This window comes from Coregonus lavaretus (genome assembly GCF_964263955.1).
Source record: "Coregonus lavaretus genome assembly, chromosome: 8".
Taxonomy (NCBI): Eukaryota; Metazoa; Chordata; class Actinopteri; order Salmoniformes; family Salmonidae; genus Coregonus; species Coregonus lavaretus.
In genome coordinates, this window is record NC_139995.1 from 27,019,095 (window position 1) to 27,045,669 (window position 26,575).

The following is a 26,575-nucleotide window of genomic DNA, read 5'->3' on the forward strand; positions in this document are numbered from 1 at the left end:
CCCCCGTGTGGTTCTGGGATTTTTGCTCACCGTTCTTGTGATCATTTTGACCCCACGGGGTGAGATCTTGCGTGGAGCCCCAGATCGAGGGAGATTATCAGTGGGTATGTCTTCCATTTCCTAATAATTGCTCCCACAGTTGATTTCTTCAAACCAAGCTGCTTACCTATTGCAGATTCAGTCTTCCCAGCCTGGTGCAGGTCTACAATTTTGTTTCTGGTGTCCTTTGACAGCTCTTTGGTCTTGGCCATAGTGGAGTTTGGAGTGTGACTGTTTGAGGTTGTGGACAGGTGTCTTTTATACTGATAACAAGTTCAAACAGGTGCCATTAATACAGGTAACGAGTGGAGGACAGAGGAGCCTCTTAAAGAAGAAGTTACAGGTCTGTGAGAGCCAGAAATATTGCTTGTTTGTAGGTGACCAAATACTTATTTTCCACCATAATTTGCAAATAAATTCATTAGAAATCCTACAATGTGATTTTCTTGATTTTTAATCTCATTTTGTCTGTCATAGTTGACATGTACCTATGATGAAAATTACAGGCCTCTCATCTTTTTAAGTGGGAGAACTTGCACAATTGGTGGCTGACTAAATACTTTTTTCCCCCCACTGTACGAGCTACCAGACCCGGTGTCAGAGATGGCTAACTCTGGAGATCCCTTTGGTCTCCTCTGAGTTAAGTAGACCTGCATTTCGTTTTTTGCACCTTACTTGTGGAATGTAATCTCCAGAACTCTTAAATGTGATGTTTGTATGATTGTGTACATGCAGGGCTCCCTTGTAAATGAGGCATTGGTGTCAAATGGGACTTCCCTGTTAAAATAACGAAAAAAATAAATATCTCACAAACACTAAAGAAACACTCAGAGCCACTGGGTGGATTTTGGTAAAACATTTTATATCCAAAGCAAAACCAGAATGCCAGTTTGCCCTGCCCAGTCGGCCAGAGTCAGTCCATACAGCGACATGGGGGGAGGGGGACAGTCACAGAGGGGACAACACGCCACATTATCTGCAGACAAGCTCTTTGGAGTGTCGGCTGGACAATAAAAACAAAAATAAAACAATCGATTACGAACATTGGAGCAGGATAAAGGCGAACTCTGGCAGACAGAGAGAGAGAAAGTCAAGTCTGTTCAAGGCTATGCCAACACTATGGCAACGGATCTCCTCGATGGTAGTTCTGAGTTCCATCAGAAGGTAGTCATCTCCATGGAAACCAAAGATGGGGTCAAATGAGGGACCATGAAAGAAAATACAGTTCTCTTGTGGTATTTGGGTTTGGCTTGGCACCAGTACTACAGGCCATCTTCACATTCACAAAAAGCGCAATTAAAACAGAATAAAATAAAATACAATCACCTCTCAACATAGTCTCTGGCTCCAATGTCTATAGGTTAAAAAAGAGAAAAACATCCCAATCAATATAAAAATGACATCATACTATAAATGTACATGTTTTTCTCAGCCTGGTGAAATTTGAACAGTTCTTTACACAAAGAGAAGTATAGAATATGTCTCCCCACTGGTCTTACACTGTCACGCTGGTGGCTTAAATACTTTCATATTTAAATGGCTGTTAGAGGAAAAAGGTACTTTCGGATTAAAATAAAATAGACAAATACAAATAAAATACATTTAAGTGGCTTAGTGGCATAAAACATATGAAATAAAACTAATTTCATAAATTCTTTCATATACAAAGTCAGGAAAATAATATAGGTTCCAGTGCTTTGGGAGATAAAATAAAACAACAAACTATAATAAAGAATACAAACCAATACCTTTTAAATCATCATCATGTTTCTTCCTTTTTTCTGTACTGATCATAAGCCATATCAAATAAAATCATTGCCCCTAGTCCCTCACCCAAATCTGGAATTAATTGTTTACCTGTTAGTTTATTTATGTATTGTACGGCCGTAGTTTGGTTTCTACAGGGTTGGTTTGGTTCGTACCTGGTGAGTGTGTGTAGTTTTATCTGGCTGACCCAAAGCTGGCAGTTCTACAAGAACAAACCGGGTGAGGTACTGAAGTCACACTCAAAGTGTTGATTTGAACACAGCCTCAAGGCACACTGCTGTGTGTGTGTTTTAGGTTGGTGCTGTGTTTTTACAGTGTAGACTACGACACTACTGACCAATCTATATGACTGCTCCTCTCTCTCCTAACTATAGTTGATGATCCCTGTTGTAGTATAGATTCAGCTGCGGGCCAATTTTTTCTTGAGCGGATGGTCAGGGGGCCAGAACATAAATACAAATAATTTGTAGAATGCAAATTGACTGCAAGAAGCCCAAACAGATATCAAAACATAATCATTTCAAACCTTGCTTACATTTGTATACGATCACATCTCTCTATTATGCGTGGGAATACTTTTATGCGTGGGAATACATTTATTTTAGTAACCCTAAAATCACTTGGAGCTGTTTTTCTGGTGTTTTTACAGTCTTTTATGTAAACAATAACAATATTTTTGCTCAGAAAACTTGGGGGGCCAAATAAAATCACCCATGGGAAAAATTCATCCCGCAGGCCACCAGTTGGGGAACCCTGCACTACAACATACTAAAACACAACCCACTCCTTCCCTTTCCACACTCTCCATCTAACCCAGAGAGAGCGGGGCTTCAGGTGGCTAACACAAGGCACGTTGGCAGGTTTGGGTCTGGGCTACAGAAGATCCTGAGTCGCTACATAGAACCCTGTGACATTACTTACACTGTGGAGCTACATTTCAACCTAAGTCGCTACATAACCCCTTCCATCGCTACACTATCTCACAATGCAGGGCCAATCCATCTCTCCTCAACATTCACACAGGGGTCAGAGGTCATGGAGTAGACTTGGCAGTACACTAAAGGCTAAAGTTCATAGGTCACACAGGAGATGGCAGTACCATAGAGGTCATGGCATTGTGTTTTACACAGGAAGGGGTCTAGGTGTGTGTGTGTGTGTGTGTGTGTGTTAAACTGTGTCTTAAACCTTTGGCAGTGCCTCACATATTTCCCTTCAAATAACAGGGGCCCTTCCGTGTTAGAGTGAACAAGAAGCTATCTGTGCTGTGTGTGAGTGTTCGTGTGTAGATTGTGTGTCATTCAGAGGTGCTCTGATATTTACAGTGGTAGGGAAAAACTATTTCAATCCGAAATATGGATTGGATTTCTCATATTGCTGTTGAATGTGTATCTATGTGAGTGTTAAGGGTGTGCATCCATGAGAATTTTGAGTGTGTGTGTGTAAGTGTGTCTCAGTGTGTGTACAGTATCTATGCGAGTGCTTACAGTGTATGTGAGGGCGTTTGGAGTGCAAATGTATGCTAGCAGGGTTGTTGAACAGAGCAAAAGCATATCACAGTATATCAGTGCTCTGGGTGTATGTCCAGTGGGTGTTCTGTACGTACCATATATGTGTGTGTGTGTGTGTGTGTGTGTGTGTGTGTGTGTGTGTGCGCATGGTGCGTGTGCGTACACTCCCTCTACAATATATCTGTGTCCTCTATGCTGAAGCTGGATCTGCGGCTGGAGTCGACCGAGGCCTCAGGGGACATGGCAGAGAGCAGAGGGTCTCCACCCAGAGGAGACAGGGGCTCATCCATCATCAGGAAGCCCAGCTCGCCTCTCCTTCCCTGGGTACCCAGAAGGCCGAGCTCCCCTAGCCCTGACAGGCTCTCCGGGTAGCCAGGCACCCCGTCACACAAGTCCAGCGACTGGGCAAAGTCAAAGGGCTGGGAGCTGCCCACGGCTGGGTACTGGAGGGGTAGCTGGGGCTGGAGGTGAGGGGGGAGAGGGGGCAGCTGCCTGGGCTGGCCCTGCTGGGGCTGGAGGTGGTGGGACTGAGGGTGGTGGAGGTGTTGTTGGCCCTGGGCATGAGCCTGGTGCTGGGCCTGCTGCTGCTGCTGCTGCTGTTGGTGGAGCTTCTCCTCAGGGCTGGTCTCCTGTTTGACGTAGGAACCCATCAGGTCCCCAGAACCCATCCCAGAGGGAGAGGAGCTGGGGAGGCCGTGCAGACGAGCCTGCATCTCCAACTCCTACAGAAACAGAGAGGGGGGAGAGAGAGGGAGGGGAAAGAGAGGGAGAGATGATTAAATACAGCTGACTGCATGGCACGGCATTCTAGAGCTCATACTGTACATGCTCTTTACCTGAATGTGTGTATGCGTGTGACCGAGTGTGTTGCATGAATGAATGAATGAATGAATGTGTGTGTTACCTGAATGCGCAGCCACAGTTGTTTGTTGGCCATCTCCATCCTCTTGAAGTTGTTCTCTACCTCTCTGGTCCTCTGCATGTCCTTCTGCATCCGCTTGATGTACTCTACGGATGCCCTCAGAATAGTGCCCTTATTCCAGCGCACGTCCCTGTAGAACATTACAGAAGAACACCTTTCCCAGTGAGCACAAGATGTTGAAAATACGTCTTTTCAATCTCCTCAACCAAAAATATGTATTTTCAATGTTTTTTTTAACATCTTGTTAGGGTTAGAATGATCACATTTCTTTCTCATGAGTATAGTTCAGTTGCACAAACAAGAAGAAGCACACATAAGAATACATATTCTGCTAACACATATACAAAAAGCCTACATATCACATAGACCTAGAACAACAAATATTAACACGGTGAAGTGAGGTGACTTACAGGTCGTTGGTTTTGGGGATTATGCCGCCCAACTCTTTAATACGGTCATTGATGTTGAACCTCCTCCTCCTCTCAACTAAACCATAGGAAAAGAGGGAACGATGAAAGGAGGTGAAGAGAACATGGGAAAATGTGTTGCAACAATGGCATTTGGAATTTCATGTGAGGCAGTCCACCTTCAACAACCCAATAACATGAACACAAATGCATGCACACAGACTGAGATGACTATAGACTCTGGCTGTTATTGATGGCTTTGCAGCAGAGCCCTAATAAAGACAATGTAGATGAGTGGTCGTCAGCTTGGAGGTTATAAAAAGACAGAGACACAGAGAGAGACACAGAGAGAGAGAGAAAGAGAGAGAAGCTTGGAGGTTATAAACAGACAGAGACAGGGAGACACACACAGAGAGAGAAAGAAGCTTGGAGGTTAGAGAGAGCGAGAGAGAGCGAGAGACAGAGAGACAGAGAGAAGCTTAGACGTTATAAACAGAGAGACGGATGATGAGGAGGTCAGATTCCTGCTCTACGCAGATGACCTTGTCCTACTGTCACCAACAGAGCAAGGTCTACAGCAGGGTTCTTCAATTCCGGTCCTGGAGGGCCGAAACACTTCTGTTTTTTATTTCTACCTGGTAGTTAATTGCACTCACCTGGTGTCCCAGGTCTGAATTAGCCCCTGATTAGAAGGAGAGGATGAAAAAGAGGTGTTTCGGGCCCTCCAGGACCAGAATTGAAGAACCCTGGTCTACAGCATCAACTGGGCAATCAATATCAACTTTCAAAAAATTTGATTTTCCAGGAAAAGGCCAGGAATCAGAGCAGCAGACACTCCTTAAAATTAAGAAATACCATGGTTGAAAATCAGTGCCTCTGGTGGATTTGGTCTGGAAGTTAATGCACTAAAAGAAAAAGCCCGCAAAGCATTTTACTCTATAAAAATAAAAACAAACATTCCTATCCAAATCTGGTGCAAAATATTCAATAGTGTAATTTTACCAATTGCACTATATGGAAGCGAGGTTTGGGGTGCAACCTGTAATTACGATTATAAGCATTGGAAGAAAAACCCAATAGAAAATCTACGTACAGAATTCTGCAGAATTATCCTAATATCCAAAAGAAAGTAACAAATAATGCACGCAGAGCGGAACTCGGACAATTCCCTTTAATTGTAAATATAAAGAAAAGGATAACAATTTTGGCACCATTTGAAATTAAGCCCCAAAACATTGTTACAATTCAAAGCACTAGAAACCCAAGAGCTGAACCCTGAAAAGAGTCCCTTATGTCAGCTGTTAAAAACACTAAAACAACCAAAACACACAGGGAAATTGTTACAGAAATGAAAACCTCCTATTTGACAAATTGGGAAAATGAAACAAAAATAGAATAAACTAAATTGCTATTTGGCCCTCAAATCAAAAGAGAATACACATTGGCAGAATATCTCTACTCTGTCAGAGATACAAAACAGAGACAGATCATGACCAAATACAGGCTCAGCGAACACCAATTGGCTATAGAAAAAGGACGACACAAAAAGACATGGCTACCCAAAGAGGAGCGTCTGTGGTCACTGCACGACAGGAGAGGTAGATACAGAGATGCACCTTTCCTCTACTGTGAGTAATACTCCCAAATAAGATCATATTTTCACTTCAATCAATTCCCAACTTCTGTGCATTTACTAATAACAAAGCTGGGAATTATTCTGGGTGAGGGGGAAACCACAAATATTACTGCCAGATATGTATATGATTGCCATAGCCTGGGGGACATCCCATGACCATTAATTCCTTGAAGTATTTACATGAACTTCAAATGAACTGTATTTCATTATCCTCATTGCATTGTACTGTATTTACTGAAATGCTGTACCACTATACAGCTTTGGCAATATCTACAAATTGTATTTTATGCCAATAAAGCAATCTGAATTTGAAAGATAGAAACTTGGAAGCTAGAGAGACCGAGAGAGAGAGAGATAGAAACTTGGAAGCTAGAGAGACCGAGAGAGAGAGAGAGCGACCGAGAGAGAGAGAGAGAGCGACCGAGAGAGAGAGAGAGAGCGACCGAGAGAGAGAGAGAGAGAGAGAGAGAGAGAGAGAGAGAGAGAGAGAGAGAGAGAGAGAGAGAGAGAGAGAGAGAGAGAGAGAGAGAGAGACACTGTGAGAGAGCGACCGAGAGAGAGAAAGAGAGAGACCGAGAAAGAGAGAGCGTGAGAGACACTGTGAGAGAGAGAGCGTGAGAGAGAGAGAGAGAGCGTGAGAGAGAGAGAGAGAGCGTGAGAGAGAGAGAGAGAGCGTGAGAGAGAGAGAGAGAGAGAGAGAGAGAGAGAGAGAGAGAGAGAGAGAGAGAGAGAGAGAGAGAGAGAGAGAGAGAGAGAGTGTGAGAGAGAGAGAGAGAGAGAGCGTGAGAGAGAGAGAGAGCGTGAGAGAGCGTGAGAGAGAGAGAGCGTGAGAGAGAGAGAGCGTGAGAGAGAGAGAGACCGTGAGAGAGAGAGAGAGACCGTGAGAGAGAGAGAGAGACCGTGAGAGAGAGAGAGAGACCGTGAGAGAGAGAGAGAGACCGTGAGAGAGAGAGAGACCGACAGAGCCAGGCGGCTAGAGCTTATTGTGCCCCGCAAAGTACTACTACCACCACACACGCACAAAAAAACAAGTGTCACAGGCAATTAGACTTTAGTGCCAGAGCAGCAGACAGCTGTGGGTTAACCATCTACCTGTGGGTTGCCCTGTGTCAGCTGAATAACCACTGTGTGTGTGTTTTGAGAGAGAGGCAGGTGTACTTTAAACAGTGTGAGGTAGTAAAAATGATGGATGTTGAAAAAGTGCACACTCATTCTTGTGTTTTTGCGAGGGAGAAAGAGGGAGAGAGAGAGAGAGCAAGAGAGGGGGAGGGGGATAAACTCACTCAGGTTGTGGTTGTCTTTCTTCTGTCTCTCTTTGGCCATCGCCCGGGTTTCTGCATCTTGACAAAAACAACAAGCAATGAACTAACACTGTCCCCAAAGTGTGTATAGTGAGTGATTTCTGTATATATATATATATATATATAGAGAGAGAGAGATAGTTTGGGGTCATAGCGAGTTTGATGATCATGTTAGAGGCTCACTTTAACCTCACTCCAAATTCATTGATATTTAGTTTATGCTTTAATACAGTATTTCCCCCTAATTGTGAGTTAAATCGCTTAATTTACAAATTGAATTCTAACTCAGCAGAAATTACATTAAATCGTCCCCCAACTCTGGAGAAAAATATATCCCTGGTCACCATGGATTTGGAACCATCTAATCCTTCTGGTTTTGTCTGGTGGTTTCCCTTCTTTACTCAGCATCTGATTCAGACCTGGGAAACCAGGTGGGAAACCAGGTGGGAAAAACATTTGGCCTGCAGGTCTGTCTATGATTGGTTGCTATGTGTCTGAAAGGTGTAAATGTCAGAGCTGCTCTGCTTGTTTGCTGTGTGTCTAATCTTGTCTCTGATTGGTTGCCATGGCTGTGCGTGTGGCTGTGATTGGTCCTACCCGTCAGCTCTCGTTTGATGGCCAGGTTGGCAGGGCAGGAATTGCTTGTCATGGCGATGGATTGACCGGTCATCCCAGGGCCCGTGTACACGTCTAGGTGACTGCTGGACAGAGGGAGCTGGGGAGAACACACACAAATCAGAATGAGCACCACAACCTGCATTCCATTCTATAATCTCAATAACAGAGTATTTAGGGTGACTCTCTTTGTGAGATTGGAATCCAGGGGAAATAAGAGTATCAATACATTTTTCATAGAAAATATTGTAGGGTTAAGCAGGGGTTATGGTGGTCCTCTGTAGCTCAGCTGGTAGAGCACGGCGCTTGTAACGCCAAGGTAGTGGGTTCGATCCCCGGGACCACCTATACACAAACAAATTTATGCACGCATGACTGTAAGTCACTTTGGATAAAAGCGTCTGCTAAATGGCATATTATATTATTATATTATGTTATATGAATTACTAGTCACTTAATTTATCATCAAGTTCAATGAAGAACGGGTTCAAACAATGACACCAAGCACATCCTTTAGATGGAGAAACAATAGTTAGATACAGTATACTATCCTTACCAGATACCCTATTTTCAGGGCAGTTAGGTGATCGCCTGATACACAACAACATTCAGGAAACCTTGCATGAACAAAAACTAGGAACATCTTAAAAACAAGGTTGGAAACCTCAAGGGCCGAGGCCAAACACCTTTTTCCATAAACCACTGAGATCACCCTCAATTAACTCAGAGAGAGAGAGAAAGAGAGAGCGAGAGAGACAGGAGACAGAGGGAGAGAGAGGGAGGGAGGAAACAGAGGGAGAGGGAGAGAGAGTAGACAGAGCGAGAGGAGACAGGGAGAACGAGAGAGAGTAGACAGAGAAAGAGAGAGGAGACAGAGGGAGAGAGAGACAGGAGAAGAGGGAGAGAGAGAGTAGAGAGAGAGTAGACAGAGCGAGAGAGAGAGTAGAGTAGACAGAGGGAGAGAGAGAGTAGACAGAGGGAGAGAGAGAGTAGACAGAGGGAGAGAGAGAGTAGAGAGAGAGTAGACAGAGGGAGAGAGAGAGTAGAGAGAGAGTAGACAGAGGGGGAGAGAGAGTAGAGAGAGAGTAGACAGAGGGGGAGAGAGAGTAGAGAGAGAGTAGACAGAGGGGGAGAGAGAGTAGAGAGAGAGTAGACAGAGGGGGAGAGAGAGTAGAGAGAGAGTAGACAGAGGGAGAGAGAGAGTAGAGAGAGAGTAGACAGAGGGAGAGAGAGAGTAGAGAGAGAGTAGACAGAGGGGGAGAGAGAGTAGAGAGAGAGTAGACAGAGGGGGAGAGAGAGTAGAGAGAGAGTAGACAGAGGGGGAGAGAGAGTAGAGAGAGAGTAGACAGAGGGGGAGAGAGAGTAGAGAGAGAGTAGACAGAGGGAGAGAGAGAGTAGAGAGAGAGTAGACAGAGGGAGAGAGAGAGTAGAGAGAGAGTAGACAGAGGGGGAGAGAGAGTAGAGAGAGAGTAGACAGAGGGAGAGAGAGGAAAGGGAGAGTAGAATAGACAGAAACGTGCAGTCAGTATCTCATGAGAGAGTTTTATGGCGTCATATTGTGCGTAATCCTGGTTATCCCTCTGAGCCAGAGAAAACTTTATAAACACAAAGTGTGTTACATGTGTAGTGGCCGGCTGTAAAGAGAAGATAGCAGAAGATAACAGGCCAATATCACACCTGGAAATAATGCCTCTAAAACTGCCTCTGCTCTGACAGACACACAATCATTGACTATGAGCCCTTCTCTCTTATCTCTGTATGGCTTGATTCTCTGACCCTCTCTCTAACCCAGCCTCTGTGTAGAAGACTAGCGGCCTCCTCTGTAGAGGTTGTTTAACTTATGGGCTACTACTAGTCAACCTCCCTGATGAGGGATTGGTGATGAAACGTGCTGGTTTACAATAATAGAAAAACTGGAGGATGTGGTTGAATATCTATTCTACAATACTAATGAGGCTTGACAGATAAGAGCGCTAGATACCTTATCACTGAGACTACTGAAGAGCAGCCAGGTCACACACACACACACACACACACAGTAAAACCACAGGCTATGTGGATTGAGACCTCATCAAGCAAACAGATCTACACTGATCAAAAGGAAATCCCATCATCAGTAGGGTCTTCCTGTCCTTTATCAAACCAGGGACATGTAGTTAAGTTAGGTGTAACCCTTTCCTCTCACCCTGAATGCTTTAGTCTCAAACCACTGACTGCTCTTGCTGTTTCCCATCACACACATGCACGCGCTCACACAGAGAGAGCATGACCGAAACGATCAGTTTTATAACAAACTCTCTCTCACACATATTCAGACCCAGGTCAGTCATGCTTGGTATTCTCTCTGCGGCGTTCCCAAGCTTTCCTTAAACTCCCAGATTCCACTGAGTTTACCGTGATAATCCTGGTCACGGATTAGCAGATGAGTTTTATTCATTAGGAGGAAAACTTAGTGTTTAAGAAAAGCTAACGAGGAGAGAACCTCCCAAAACAGAGAGGAGATGTGTAAGGTAACTAACATTAGTCCTGAGGGATCTCATTATACACATCTCAACAGAGCACACACACAGAGACAGAGAGACACACACAGAGACAGAGAGACACACACAGAGACAGAGAGACACAGACAGAGACACACACAGAGACAGAGAGACACACACAGAGACAGAGAGACACACACAGAGACAGAGACAGAGAGACACACACAGAGACAGAGAGAGAGACACACAGAGACAGAGAGACAGAGACAGAGAGACACACACAGAGACAGAGACAGAGAGACAGAGACAGAGAGACAGAGACAGAGAGACAGAGACAGAGAGACAGAGAGACACACAGAGACAGAGACAGAGAGACACACACAGAGACAGAGACAGAGAGACAGAGACAGAGAGACAGAGAGACACACACAGAGACAGAGACACACACAGAGACAGAGACAGAGAGACACACACAGAGACAGAGACAGAGAGACAGAGACAGAGACAGAGACAGAGACAGAGAGACAGAGACAGAGAGACACACACAGAGACAGAGAGACACACACAGAGACAGAGACAGAGAGACAGAGACTGAAAGACAGAGACAGAGAGACAGAGAGAGAGACAGAGACAGAGACAGAGAGACAGAGACACACACAGAGACAGAGACAGAGAGACACACACAGAGACAGAGACAGAGAGACACACACAGAGACAGAGACAGAGAGACAGAGACTGAAAGACAGAGACAGAGAGACAGAGACAGAGACTGAAAGACAGAGACAGAGAGACAGAGACAGAGACTGAAAGACAGAGAGACACACACAGAGACAGAGACAGGGAGACAGAGAGGGAGACAGAGAGGGAGACAGAGAGGGAGACAGAGAGGGAGAGAACAGCAGAACTATTTAGAGGCCTGTATATTAAATCAGACTACACCAAACTAAAAATACAAGCACATCTGGGGCAACATTGTAGCAACCACCATCAATACTCCCTACAGAGAGCTGCATCCATGCACGGAGCCACTATCATACACACACTATACCACTGTCCCTGCATGCAAATCAGAATTCCATACGGCTCAACTTAACTCCCTGAGAGCCAATCAATAGCCAAATAACTTAATCTAATCAATGACTATGAGATTGAGTATCACACACACAACTGAGTAATCAAGAGCCAATCAACTGAAGCATGAGGACCAAGAGATACACCCAGAGAATGACATTCTATTCCACTCAGATGCATTGTGCACACAGTGAGAGGGAGAGGGAGCTGGGCCAAAGAAGGGAGACAGGGGAGAGGCCAGCAGCGACCTTCACGGTGGACAGTTAACATCCTATGGTGTTTTATCTCTTATGGCCGAGCGTGTCCCTCACTGGAAGTTTGCCCACAGTGGTAGGGCTCAGCTCAACCGCTCCCATATCAAAGAGCTGCTCCCTTTCAGCCTCCAGCCTGCAGCACCAGCCCCAGGGGCCCGAGGGCAAGGCTCATCCCCTAATCAGAGACCTGAGGCTGGGAGTTAGAGCTGACCCCCCTGCCCCGGCTCCAGCCCCAGCCCTCACCATTCCAGAGGGGGTTGCAGGGGGGCATAACTCTCCTAACTAGCCTGCCTCAATACTGACCAAGATGGGCGGACAAACACACAAACCTTATACCTCCAGCCACACATAGATCACAAAAATGCAGATTCTTACCAGTTGGATCTGTTCCCCGTCTATCATCTCCACGATGGCATAAGTCTTATTCATCTCCTTCATCCTTCCTTCTGTGGGCCTGTGCGCTCTCTCTCTCTCTTACACACTCTCTCTCGCTAACACTTACTTGCTCACTCACTCCAGCCCGCAGAGACTAACCTCCGTCTCACCAAATCCCTCTCTGTTCTACCTCTCCACACCACTTAAGTGAACTTTCCCCTAACTGGACTTTCAGCCTGTTTTTCCCTCTCACAAATTACCCTCATCCCCCATTCCCCTCCTCCTTCTCCTCTCCTCCACCTCTCCTGTGCCTCTCCTTCCCTCCTCCTCCCTTTCCGAATGCCTTGTAAACAAGTTGAACTCTAACTGGTGGTAGTTTAATTGTTAATTCGGAGCCATTCCTTTAAACACAGAGCTCTGTGCTTCTGCTCTAAGATGGACACTCTTGGACCACTGCCTTTTTTAGGACTAGGAATGCCTCTCCCTCTCTCGGTCTCTGAAACCGCAGCACTTCACGTCAATAATTTAAATCAATTAAATACTTAGATTCCTTTAAGCCAACTGAAGGTTTCCCCTGGGGTGGGAAGGCAGCAGCAGCAGCAGACAGCTGATTGAAGCCACTATAGATCAGCAGTTATTCATTAAACACTGAGGAACAAACAGCCACAGGCCCAATGCCCCGTGGCCAACATCAAATATCGTCCATTTTAAGTTTGGGAAGTTTCATGCAACAGCAGCAACAACAACAGTAGCAAAACAGCAACAGTAGTTTTAAGATGGGACACAAACACACAGAGGAGCCTGTAGCTAAAGATGGAGGGATTCTGTTAAACGGAACAAGGAGTCTCTTTCTCCCCTCAGAGCCCAGTCACAGCCTCAGTCCTGATGAGTCGGCATAATCACCCCATTGACTCACACAGGGAGGGGCAGACGTGGACCAAAATAGACAAGAGGGGGGTAAGACAGGGGTTAGAGAGGTAGATAGGGACAGAGAGGGGTTGAGAGAAGGGTAACAGAGCGACACAAACTTAGATATTTCACATTAAAATGTATGTCAAACTAAAATAAATGATTGCAATGTTAAACAAACCATACAATTCTACGCACAAGGACCACTTTTAACAATTTCCACTTAACATTTTACAAAAACACATTTTCTTGAAGAACAGTGCAGATGCAAAGCATGACGGTTTGTGCTGTTTGTGACGTCATTCTGTTACCAAACTTTGCATAAGCACTGTTCTTCACGTTAATGTGTTTTTGTGAAATCTTCAGTGGAAATTGTTAAAAGTAGTCATTGTGCATAGAGTTGTATGGTTTGTTTGACTTTGCAATCATTGGTTTTTGTTTGACATGCATTTTAAAGTGAAAGATCTGAGTCTGTGTCACTCAGTTACCGGGAACTGCCCTAATATATAAGTCTTATCTACCTATATCAACTCCCATTCACGTAATCCACCTAATCCCTTGTGTAAGCATTTCAACATTTTTAAATTTAAAATTTTAGTCATTTAAGCAGACGCTCTTATCCAGAGCGACTTACAGGAGCAATTAGGGTTAAGTGCCTTGCTTAAAGGGCACAGACAGATTTTTCACCTATTCGGCTCGGGGATTAGAACCAGCGACCTTTCGGTTACTGGCACAAAGCTCTTACCCACTAAGCTACCTGCCGCCCCCAGTTCAAAAGTGTTCAATCCTTGACAATCCCACCCAGGTTGAAAATCCTGTTCTATAGGTATGTAGTGACTGTATGGTATAATACTTACGGTGTTGGACATCTGAAGAGGGTCAATATACTGCTGGATGTCATCATAGCTCGACTGCATGCTGATGATGTCATCGATGACCTCATCCATCTGTGCCAACAACGAGGGAAAAACTGTTAATATGCTTATACATTAACATACATTTAGATCATTGATGCCAGAGAATATAGACAGACCAAGGCTGCCATGTTGTGCATAGAGAGCTGATCAACTTTATTATCGCATGCGAGGCGTTTCTTGCAGATATTGTAGGTGCTACACATTGGCGGTGGATAAAGTGAGTTTCCTATATAAATTGCAATGCATTATCACTGAAGTGTGAACCAGCTTTCTGAAAAACGTGTTAGAACAGAGAGGAAGAGGAAGTGAGGACCAACTCGGCTGAACATCTGTCCCAGCCTCCAGCAGGTTCAATTTTTTCGTTGTTTCGCCCACCATGCAAGGAGTTTTTGTAAGGAGGTCAATGTCGAATTTGGTCAACAATTAAATGAATGGCTTATTTGCTATGTGAGGATTATTCATACATTTTATCTAATAGAAGTTTCATAATGCTTAAGTTGTCAATACTGATACAAGTAGGACATGTGACATCCCGACAACTTTGAGAAAAAAACTTCATATCGGAGTGGTCTCGAGATGGCCATGCATATTCATGGCATGAAGCTAGTAGTATAGCTCTTTAATTATTTACTTTACTTATCTATTTTTTACTTAGCACTTTTTTTCTTAAAACTGCATTGTTGGTTAAGGGCTTGTAAGTAAGCGTTTCACTGTAAGGTCTACACCTGTTGTATCCGGCATAATAACATTTGATTCGATTTGATTAGCATCTCTCTCCATTGAATACAGGCAACCGCCTCTCAAGACAACTCCGATATGAAGTGTTTTTTCTCAAAGTTGCCGTCAACAACCCTCATCAAATATTTAAAAAAGGATTACAATAATGAGATGTATCCACCAATCCAAAGAAAGGATAGGAGGGAGCTAGACAGCCCGCCGTGCCACTTTGTGGACAACGACTCCCATTGTTAGGGCGGAGAGACATGTATCTTGTCAGTATATCCACAATCTTTGGTTAAAATGAATTATGATGACGGTCACACTTCATTTGGATAGTCCGGACTTTCCATCTGTAGATACTCTTCAGATGGTCATACTATCAACAAACTATCTGTTGATAAGCAACTGCTTGCTAAGGTTACGGTTAGGTTTAGAATAAGGGTAAGGGTTAAGTTTAGGGTTAGGATAAGGGTTAGAGCTAGGGTTAGTAGATAGTTGAAATGTTACTGATAGTCTGTAGTACAGCTACAGATGGACTATCCAAATAAAAGTGTTACTATGATGACTTGTACTGAACCGTTATCATTAACTTTTATTGACCACAATAAGCTTATTCTTCAACATACAGTATTACACCTTGGTTGGACTGCAACATACAGTATGCAATGGTCTATGTTTCTCTCTAACAGGATGTGAAATAGGTAACGTAGAGATGCGGTCTTAAGGGCAGATATTCAGAAGGGGGCAGAAGGTTCTGGTGCAAAGGTGTCCATATTTATTTTCAGTGTTCAATAGTGATAGCCGGCGATTAATATTTACAAGACAAACAGGTAGAATAACAAAATAAATTGCACTAAGCCTAAAAACAGGTTTACACTGTAGCTTCCATAGCTATTACAAGTTGGGGGTGTACCTGGCTCAAGCAGCCTCCCCACTATCATCAAACCCAATCTACCCAGAAACACCAAAACAGGCGCTTATATCCTCTAAGCCCCTCCCTGGGACATACCCATGTCCAATGACAAGTAACCACATAACTGGTATACAAATGTAACTGGCTTCCTCATAATTACCCCATTACATACATTCCGTCTAAAACAGACGTGACCACTTTCATGTACACTTTAAAATGGACACCCGTTAAACATGAATTCTTACATTAATGGAACCGGTGAATGACGGCAACCCAGTAACATATAGCAGTGCACTAAGGCGCGCACGCTCCTGCCGCACAACTCAAATGACACAGACAAGACAGGACACACGGAGCTCCGACACAACGTGGGAAGTATGAACAAAGGATAGCATTAACAGAATGAAACAAACAGAGTCTCTAACTCGTGAGTGTTACGATGATTCTGTGCACAGAAACAGGGGGGGTAGAAGGATTACTTTATCCTATCCCAGGTATTCCTTAAAGAGGTGGGGTTTCAAATGTCTCCGGAAGGTGGTGAGTGACTCCGCTGTCCTGGCGTCGTGAGGGAGCTTGTTCCACCATTGGGGTGCCAGAGCAGCGAACAGTTTTGACTGGGCTGAGCGGGAACTATGCTTCCGCAGAGGTAGGGGAGCCAGCAGGCCAGATTAGACAGTGTGCATAAATCCACATTGTCACACAGTACTAGAGCCTATCGGCTGAGCAGTGTTGGTTAACTGTTCTGGTAACTGAGTGGAGGTTGAGGTTAACTAACAGTTCTGTTTGTCTCTTGTAGTTGTGGGATGCACTTCTGAACTCTACAGTTGCTGGTCTACTCAGATCTGTAGAAGATGCTGGTGCAGTTAAACTGCATGCGTGTGTGTGTGTCCCAAAGTCTGTGGGGTTCAAAGGGCCTTGCAGTGTGTGCTATCCCCCTGTCATTCGTTAAACTCTAATTACTTTACCAAGGCCATAATGGAGCATTTAAAGTGCAATGACAATCAGAGCTAGTTAGTCTCAGTTAGCTAACACAGCGACCTTTGGGTGACACCTTTATAGAGCTGGCCATGAGTCTGTGGATGCCACCGAGATCAATAGCCTGTCTTCGCACACGCGCACACAAACACGCACGCGCACAAGAAAAGCAGAGTTGGTAGAGGTGACATTGGCTCGGACCCAACTCCCTCATAACAAGGTGCAATAATGTCATTATGATGCCTCCATAAACTGAAGAAAATAACATAATCCCTAAACCATATCTCTTTATACAGGATGGTAATCAAGTTGTATAGGAGATATTGCAGGGTTATACAGTATCAGTCAAAAGTTTGGACACACCTACTCATGCAAGGGTTTTTCTTAATTTTTACTATTTTCTACATTGTAGAATAAGAGTGAAGACATCAAAACTATGAAATAACACATATGGAATCATGTACTAACCAAAAAAGTGTTGAACAAATTCTTCAAATAGCCACCCTATGCCTTGACAGCTTTGCACACTTGGCATTCTCTCAACCAGCTTCATGAGGTAGTCACCTGGAATACATTTCAATTAACAGGTGTGCCTTGTTAAGTTAATTTGTGGAATTTCTTTGCTTCTTAATGTGCTTGAGCCAAATCAGTTGTGTTGTGACAAGGTAGGGGTGGTATACAGAAGATAGCCCTATTTGGTAAAAGACCAAGTCCATATTATGGCAAGAACAGCTCAAATAAGCAAAGAGAAACAACAGTCCATTACTTTAAGACATAAAGGTCAGTCAATACGGAACATTTCAAGAACTTTGAAAGTTTCTTCAAGTGCAGTCGCAAAAACCATCAAGCGCTATGACAAAACTGGCTCTCATGAGGACCGCCACAGGAATGGAAGACCCAGAGTTACCTCTGCTGCAGAGGATAAGTTCAGTAGAGTTACCAGCCTCAGAAATTGCAGCCCAAATAAATGCTTCACAGAGTTCAAGTTCATGCATGAATCAGGCCTTCATGGTCGAATTGCTGCAAAGAAACCACTACTAAAGGACACCAATAAGAAGAAGAGACTTGCTTGGGCCAAGAAACATGAGCAATGGACATTAGACCGGTGGAAATCTGTCCTTTGGTCTGATGAGTCCAAATTTGAGATTTTTGGTTCCAACTGCTGTGTCTCTGTGAGACGCAGAGTAGGTGAACGGATGATCTCAGCATGTGTAGTTCCCACCGTGAAGCATGGAGGAGGAGGTGTGGTGGTGCTTTGCTGGTGACACGGTCAGTGATTTATTTAGAATTGAAGGCACACTTAACCAGCATGGCTACCACAGCATTCTGCAGCGATACGCCATACCATATGGTTTGCGCTTTGATATGTCTTTTGATACAGTATTAATTAATGTTGATTGATCTCATATAGAGAGGACAAGGACACGCCATGTGTTATTGATGTCACGGTTGAGTGACAGAGGGTCGGTGTGCCAAGATAGATTGGGGGCCAATGTTGCTAATCTTAGGAGGGGTACGTGAGGGACTGGCCTGGCTAGGGTGCCACACGATACCATGTATGGGGATCATATTGTAGTAGATGAGTGACTCTCAATAATGGTTGGCAGCTGTTAGACAGAAGTAGCTCGGAGAGCATTATATAAACTGAGAGATTTTCTATGGAAGTCATTCAGATGACAAGAGGCTACGCCCGTACCGCCTGTCATATTGAATCCAGTACTGTAACCATTAAATAAAGATGAATCAACTCTCCAGCTGAGTAGTCGAATACTCTCTTGCATTCTGAACTTCTCGATACCAGAAACTCATCATAACAGATTGGTGTCTAGACGAACAGGATGCAGTTTACAGCCGAACTAACAGCTAAGCAGACTATCATTTTTTTTATTATGTCAAATTCTGCTTATCTGTGGTAAGGGGTGTAAGGAGAAAGATCAAATTAGACAATAACATGGTGCTATGATTCTAAGAAGGATTTGTTCAGAGTAATGACTAAAAACAACGAAAATGGGTTTAACAAGATTGGGCGTAGGGTATTTGAATGGGTACGACATTATAAAATAGGTCAAAGGTTAGAGTCCTAAAACCATGACGAGATTATAACGTGTACAATATTATAAAATAGGTTTGAGTCCTTTAAAGTGAAAACCCCCATTATAAAATAGGTTCAAGTCCTATGATGAAAGAATAAACATTGTTCAGGGGTTCGAGTCTTCAAGGAAACAGAATAAAGAGATAGATGTGAAGAGGTTCAAGGCCTCAACCGTGTTATAAAAGCACTATGAGAAAATGAGTCCTTTGTGAAGTTACTCAAAACGGTCAGGAAAGAGAGAGAACAATAACTAATACTGCGTAAAGAATCAGAGCAGATACAATTGAGCATGGTGAATCATAGCACCAATGACAAAATAGGTAGACAAAATTTTAATAAAGATCAAGTTGGGGATTTGATTCAAATATTTGATTACTAATATTGCATGAATTAATAGAAGTAATGGATGGCCAGCTTAGTAGACCGGTATCTGGAAAAACAGTCACCATTAAGAGTAAATCAGAGCTTAATTTACCTCGAAGAGAGAGAAAGGAAATGACGAAATTATTACAGGCAAATCTGCATTTAGAACAAGTATCTTGTAAAAGTAGTGAAAATCAGACAATGTGTAAATGGGTGTTAATTAAATTAGAATTGTTCTATGTGGAACCATATCTTAGTGATAGGTCAGCATGGACAGATAATGACTATCCTCAAGATGGTAGTTTTCAAAAGGGATAAATTACAAGTAGCGCGAAATTATATAATTGATAATACAGCCATAAGCAACCCGAAATGGGATTTAGATTATATGAAAGAGGTGTATAAAGCATGGGATTTAATGAGTGCACAATGGCCGGTAAATATAATTAGGAAGGAGGAAAAGTCAGTTAGGAAATTACGTAATTTGGCAATGGAGCAACATAATCTACTTTATGAAAAGAGTCAGTCCACATTGGCTATAAAAGGCTCTGAAAGTATGAAAGGAATTTATCCACAGTTATCGAACTCTATTCAGCCTCCAGCTTATAGTACAAGGGTCGACGTAGATGAGGATAGCGACATATATGATTGGTTATTTAAAGAATCTTATGGGGGTCAGGCTAAGAAATGTTTTATTCTTGAACTCAGGTCAAAATATATGTTTCCTATAGCTAAAACAGATAACTTTGAGGTCAAACGGTGGCAAATTATGGCATTTTTGGTTGAAGCAGGGGAACGATAATAATCGAGGGAGAGGCAGGTCCAATGGTAATTCCAGACGAGGAAGAAGGAGGTTTAACAGACATGGATACTTGCTATTATTGTAAACACTGGGGACATAGGGTTCGAGATTGTAACGTGAGACTACAGGATGAGGAGAAAATGCGATATGGAGATTGAGAGGGGGAATTGGACTCCTGCCCAACCGCACCCTAATTCCCAGAATAAACCTAGAGAGGAGAAGCAGGGTAATCTATTATGGGGACAATGACATACAACACCGATAGGCAGGAAGGAGGTTAAATACATGATCAATACACCACCATTGTATATTTCAGATAGCCCATTAGAAATACCACAGTTAAGTTTATGTGTATCTGGTAAAATAATTCAATTTATAATAGATAAAGGGGCAACTACAGTGGGGAGAACAAGTATTTGATACACTGCCGATTTTGCAGGTTTTCCTACTTACAAAGCATGTAGAGGTCTGTCATTTTTATCATAGGTACACTTCAACTGTGAGAGATGGAATTTAAAACAAAAATCCAGAAAATCACATTGTATAATTTTTAAGTAATTAATTTGCATTTTATTGCATGACATAAGTATTTGATACATCAGAAAAGCAGAACTTTAATATTTGGTACAGAAACCTTTGTTTGCAATTACAGAGATCATACGTTTCCTGTAGGTCTTGACCAGGTTTGCACACACTGCAGCAGGGATTTTGGCCCACTCCTCCATACAGACCTTCTCCAGATCCTTCAGGTTTCGGGGCTGTCACTGGGCAATACGGACTTTCAGCTCCCTCCAAAGATTTTCTATTGGGTTCAGGTCTGGAGACTGGCTAGGCCACTCCAGGACCTTGAGATGCTTCTTACGGAGCCACTCCTTAGTTGCCCTGGCTGTGTGTTTCGGGTCGTTGTCATGCTGGAAGACCCAGCCACGACCCATCTTCAATGCTCTTACTGAGGGAAGGAGGTTGTTGGCCAAGATCTCACGATACATGGCCCCATCCATCCTCCCCTCAATACGGTGCAGTCGTCCTGTCCCCTTTGCAGAAAAGCATCCCCAAATAATGATGTTTCCACCTCCATGCTTCACGATTGGGATGGTGTTCTTGGGGTTGTACTCATCCTTCTTCTTCCTCCAAACACGGCGAGTGGAGTTTAGACCAAAAAGCTATTTTTGGCTCATCAGACCATATGACCTTCTCCCATTCCTCCTCTGGATCATCCAGATGGTCATTGGCAAACTTCAGACGGGCCTGGAAATGCGCTGGCTTGAGCAGGGGGACCTTGCGTGCGCTGCAGGATTTTAATCCATGACGGCGTAGTGTGTTACTAATGGTTTTCTTTGAGACTGTGGTCCCAGCTCTCTTCAGGTCATTGACCAGGTCCTGCCGTGTAGTTCTGGGCTGATCCCTCACCTTCCTCATGATCATTGATGCCCCACGAGGTGAGATCTTGCATGGAGCCCCAGACCGAGGGTGATTGACCGTCATCTTGAACTTCTTCCATTTTCTAATAATTGCACCAACAGTTGTTGCCTTCTCAACAAGCTGCTTGCCTATTGTCCTGTAGCCCATCCCAGCCTTGTGCAGGTCTACAATTTTATCCCTGATGTCCTTACACAGCTCTCTGGTCTTGGCCATTGTGGAGAGTTTGGAGTCTGTTTGATTGAGTGTGTGGACAGGTGTCTTTTATACAGGTAACGAGTTCAAACAGGTGCAGTTAATACAGGTAATGAGTGGAGAACAGGAGGGCTTCTTAAAGAAAAACTAACAGGTCTGTGAGAGCCGGAATTCTTACTGGTTGGTAGGTGATCAAATACTTATGTCATGCAATAAAATGCAAATGAATTACTTAAAAATCATACAATGTGATTTTCTGGATTTTTGTTTTAGATTCCGTCTCTCACAGTTGAAGTGTACCTATGATAAAAAATTACAGACCTCTACATGCTTTGTAAGTAGGAAAACCTGCAAAATCGGCAGTGTATCAAATACTTGTTCTCCCCACTGTATGTCATATGTAAGGCAACAAGATTGACGGTGTCCTTTAAGTAATCAGAAAGTCCAGTCTATCGGAATTAGTGGAACTACGCAAACTGATCCTATATCTCTCCCATTACAAATTGATTTGGAGGATATTATTTATCAACATTCATTTATAGTAAGTGCTACAACTCATATGGCGTTAATGGGAAGAGACCTTTTAAGTAAACTTGATGCAACCATTTTTTGTTCACCAGATGGCATCGAGGTATATGGAACAACATAGGCTATTTTATGAACAAAGAACAGAAAGTAATTTTAATCTGAAAGGGTGGATAATAAATGATATGAATGTGTATGGTAAATTGATACAAGTTTGGATAATAAGCTTTCCGTACATCAATGCCCATCATATGATATCAAGGAGTTGTATGGAGAACATGGGTTATTTTAGAGTGTATCAGAGTTGTTAAGTTCGTTTTTAACCCTACTATAGCGGTAAATGCAGTACGATGTTTGAGAATGGTTTTTATTTGTTGTTTGGAGAGTTTCTAGGTGTTGATCTCTGGGTGTTAGCAACTGGGGCTCGCTGAATGGGAGAGAGCTGTAAGTGTCATAATGGGTTAAGTTTGGTGTACCCGGATCAATGGTTGCTGTGGAAAAGGAGGAAGTCAAAGGGGGGGTGAGTGTTAACGGTGTGAAATGAGTAGCGTTTCGATTGGTGACGTTACTTGCTCTGTGACCTTGAAGGAGTTGTTTGCCTTGCTCTGCAAGGTCATGCCTTTCATTGAAAGACGAGTAATGGTGCTTCGAGGGTGACTGTTAATGTGTGCAGAGGGTCCCTGGTTCAAGCCCATGAAGGGAAGGAAGCAAAACTGTTACATTGATGCTGTTAACCTGAATCACTGGTTGTATTGATAATATTATACGAAAGAGATTGTCTTACCAACCCATGGCGGATAGGATAACATAGTGATTTAAGTGGCATCCCGGTGAATATGGGTTTTGTTTGTTTTGACTATAACTCTAAAATAATTTGTCACCTGCTAAAGTACCATTTGATGGGAAGTCAGCGGTAGAGGATAACAGAGATTGTAGAGAGTTTGTGTTAAAAGGAAAGTAGTTGAAATGGGAGATGAGAAATGTTGCATGGGATTGTTTGAGTAGACTGGTATTAAAATAATTATTTCTAATAAGTGGGTTGTGTGTGGTTATTTGAAAAACCAATGGAAATATGTTATTAGGTAGTAGTGGCTTGTGGATATACAGTGCGGGAAAAAGTATTTAGTCAGCCACCAATTGTGCAAGTGATCCCACTTAAAAAGATGAGAGAGGCCTGTAATTTTCATCATAGGTACACGTCAACTATGACAGAAAAAATTAGGAAAATCCAGAAAATCACATTGTAGGATTTTTAATGAATTTATTTGCAAATTATGGTGGAAAATAAGTATTTGGTCAATAACAAAAGTTTCTCAATACTTTGTTATATACCCTTTGTTGGCAATGACACAGGTCAAACGTTTTCTGTAAGTCTTCACAAGGTTTTCACACACTGTTGCTAGTATTTTGACCCATTCCTCCATGCAGATCTCCTCTAGAGCAGTGATGTTTTGGGGCTGTCGCTGGGCAACACGGACTTTCAACTCCCTCCAAAGATTTTCTATGGGGTTGAGATCTGGAGACTGGCTAGGCCACTCCAGGACCTTGAAATGCTTCTTACGAAGCCACTCCTTCGTTGCCCGGGCGGTGTGTTTGGGATCATTGTCATGCTGAAAGACCCAGCCACGTTTAATCTTCAATGCCCTTGCTGATGGAAGGAGGTTTTCACTCAAAATCTCATGATACATGGCCCCATTCATTCTTTCCTTTACACGGATCAGTCGTCCTGGTCCCTTTGCAGAAAAACAGCCCCAGAGCATGATGTTTCCACCCCCATGCTTCACAGTAGGTATGGTGTTCTTTGGATGCAACTCAGCATTCTTTGTCCTCCAAACATGACGAGTTGAGTTTTTACCAAAAAGTTATATTTTGGTTTCATCTGACCATATGACATTCTCCCAATCCTCTTCTGGATCATCCAAATGCACTCTAGCAAACTTCAGACGGGCCTGGACATATACTGGCTTAAGCAGGGGGACACGTCTGGCACTGCAGGATTTGAGTCCCTGGCGGCGTAGTGTGTTACTGATGGTAGGCTTTGTTACTTTGGTCCCAGCTCTCTGCAGGTCATTCACTAGGTCCCCCCGTGTGGTTCTGGGATTTTTGCTCACCGTTCTTGTGATCATTTTGACCCCACGGAGTGAGATCTTGCGTGGAGCCCCAGATCGAGGGAGATTATCAGTGGTCTTGTATGTCTTCCATTTCCTAATAATTGCTCCCACAGTTGATTTCTTCAAACCAAGCTGCTTACCTATTGCAGATTCAGTCTTCCCAGCCTGGTGCAGGTCTACAATTTTGTTTCTGGTGTCCTTTGACAGCTCTTTGGTCTTGGCCATAGTGGAGTTTGGAGTGTGACTGTTTGAGGTTGTGGACAGGTGTCTTTTATACTGATAACAAGTTCAAACAGGTGCCATTAATACAGGTAACGAGTGGAGGACAGAGGAGCCTCTTAAAGAAGAAGTTACAGGTCTGTGAGAGCCAGAAATCTTGCTTGTTTGTAGGTGACCAAATACTTATTTACCATCATAATTTGCAAATAAATTCATTAAAAATCCTACAATGTGATTTTCTGGATTTTTTTTTCTCATTTTGTCTGTCATAGTTGACGTGTAACTATGATGAAAATTACAGGCCTCTCTCATCTTTTTAAGTGGGAGAACTTGCACAATTGGTGGCTGACTAAATACTTTTTTCCCCCACTGTAATTGACTAATGCCATGATTTAGTACATGGGTGAAAGAGTCGTGGTCGTTGGGCTATATTGGGATGTAAAGGATGCAGAGGGTAATGTGGAGCAGATATATGAATAGTTGAATATGGAACGTTCTTTGACGATTTGTAATTATTAGTATTAAATTCTATAGTTTGTTTAAACACCAGTGAGTTATGCAGACAGTTAATTCTAAAAACGATAATCTGTTTCTGGTACGTTGCACAATGGGAGGTAGTTTTTACTATTATGCTGAGGGAGAAGTAAACATTTTTTATAATTTATGAATTTATTAAAACAATAGGTTTATATTTTAATACATCAATACAACAAGTGGAGATGATTACATTACCGGAAAGGGGTTAGAGGTTTATATTAGAAGGTGTAGTCAAATTAGTGAAACGTGGTATTATCTGATGTGTTTTGAGTATAATTATTTTTATAGGAGTGGTGGAAGTACCCTACAGTAGGTATGTTAAGGAAGACGTATGAGATCACATCTCAAACAACTTTTTAACAGGCGCTTAGAATAAAAAATAATTGATTCTTTAGGCGTAGTAATTGATTATATTTGTGAATGTCTCAAATATTACATTTAGAGGGGTGACAGGAACAATCTAAGGGGAAATTCATCCAGTACCGATACCATGATGATTTGATATGGGATAAAATGAAGCCCATTTTGGGGTTTCATAATCATTGTGAGAATTAAAAGGAATGAGGTATAAAGAGTAATCATTAAAAAATACTTCTTGTAAACTCAAAAGAACCTTGAGAGCTTTTCATATTTTGAGAGATTGTATGTAATCTTCTTCTGGAGTAGTTATGAGGAATTAGATTGAAACAAACGATTATTGATGTGAGGTAGGACAGTGTAGATCTGCATCATGTTTTGTGTGTACTTACTATTTTAGGATTGCTGAGAATAACTGAACGTTAACAAAATGTGTACTTTCTCTTCCAGGAAAATGGGGATGTCCTTATCTCTCATTGGGATGTTTCAAAAGTCTGTGGGCTAGGTGGTGCAGTTAGTCAAATTCGCCAGTCTTATAATTAGGTTGTAAGAGGGAGCTACCACATTAAATAAGGCCTGGCTATTTTTGTTTGTTCTTTTCCATTAGGGTTTTTCAAATAACCACACACAACCCACCTATTATAAATAGTTATAAGTGGAAGGAGGTGTGTGTTCTTAAAGGAACACACACAGAACTTTCTGAAGTTTTTTGTTTTATATGTGAGTTTTGGGTAAAAACGTCATTTCTTTTGAGAAGAAATGTAATGAGGACTTACTGTACACTTGGGATAGAAAACATTTATGAAATGTTTTGACGGTGATTAATGATTAGTCTATAATATAGAATGGAACACTTCTTTGAAGGGTTTGAATGACCTCTGAACTCTGTCCTGACTTTCTATTGTGAATTGATCACCCACACTGGAAAGCCAAGAGGCATGGGATGAGGAATTTAAGGTAATTTATTATACCGACTTGAGGGTAATTTATAATAAAGATAATTATGAAGAAGTTTATAATTTGGCAATAGTTATATATATAATTCGGACCATAATAAGGTCAGAGGGAGAGAGATAGTCCTGAATGAGGAACACCTGGCGCTAGTCAAATGTTGATATTACTTGAATTACTTAATGGGATACAATT

General features: G+C 42.7%; 1 protein-coding gene across 1 annotated transcript in view; it reads right to left on the bottom strand.

Moving 5' to 3' along the window:
- Positions 1-880: 880 nt before the first annotated feature.
- Positions 881-26,575, bottom strand: part of LOC311133785 (transcription factor EB-like) — a 96,261-nt gene continuing 70,566 nt past the window's right edge. Inside the window, exons 8-13 of the mRNA XM_084167354.1 lie at positions 14,142-14,231; positions 8,178-8,295; positions 7,563-7,619; positions 4,647-4,722; positions 4,219-4,366; positions 881-4,036 (exon numbers count right to left, since the gene is read on the bottom strand). Of these exons, the coding sequence (XP_084023480.1) occupies positions 3,485-4,036; positions 4,219-4,366; positions 4,647-4,722; positions 7,563-7,619; positions 8,178-8,295; positions 14,142-14,231 (1,041 nt within the window). The 3' untranslated portion in view covers positions 881-3,484. The remainder of the gene's footprint in view (positions 4,037-4,218; positions 4,367-4,646; positions 4,723-7,562; positions 7,620-8,177; positions 8,296-14,141; positions 14,232-26,575) is intronic.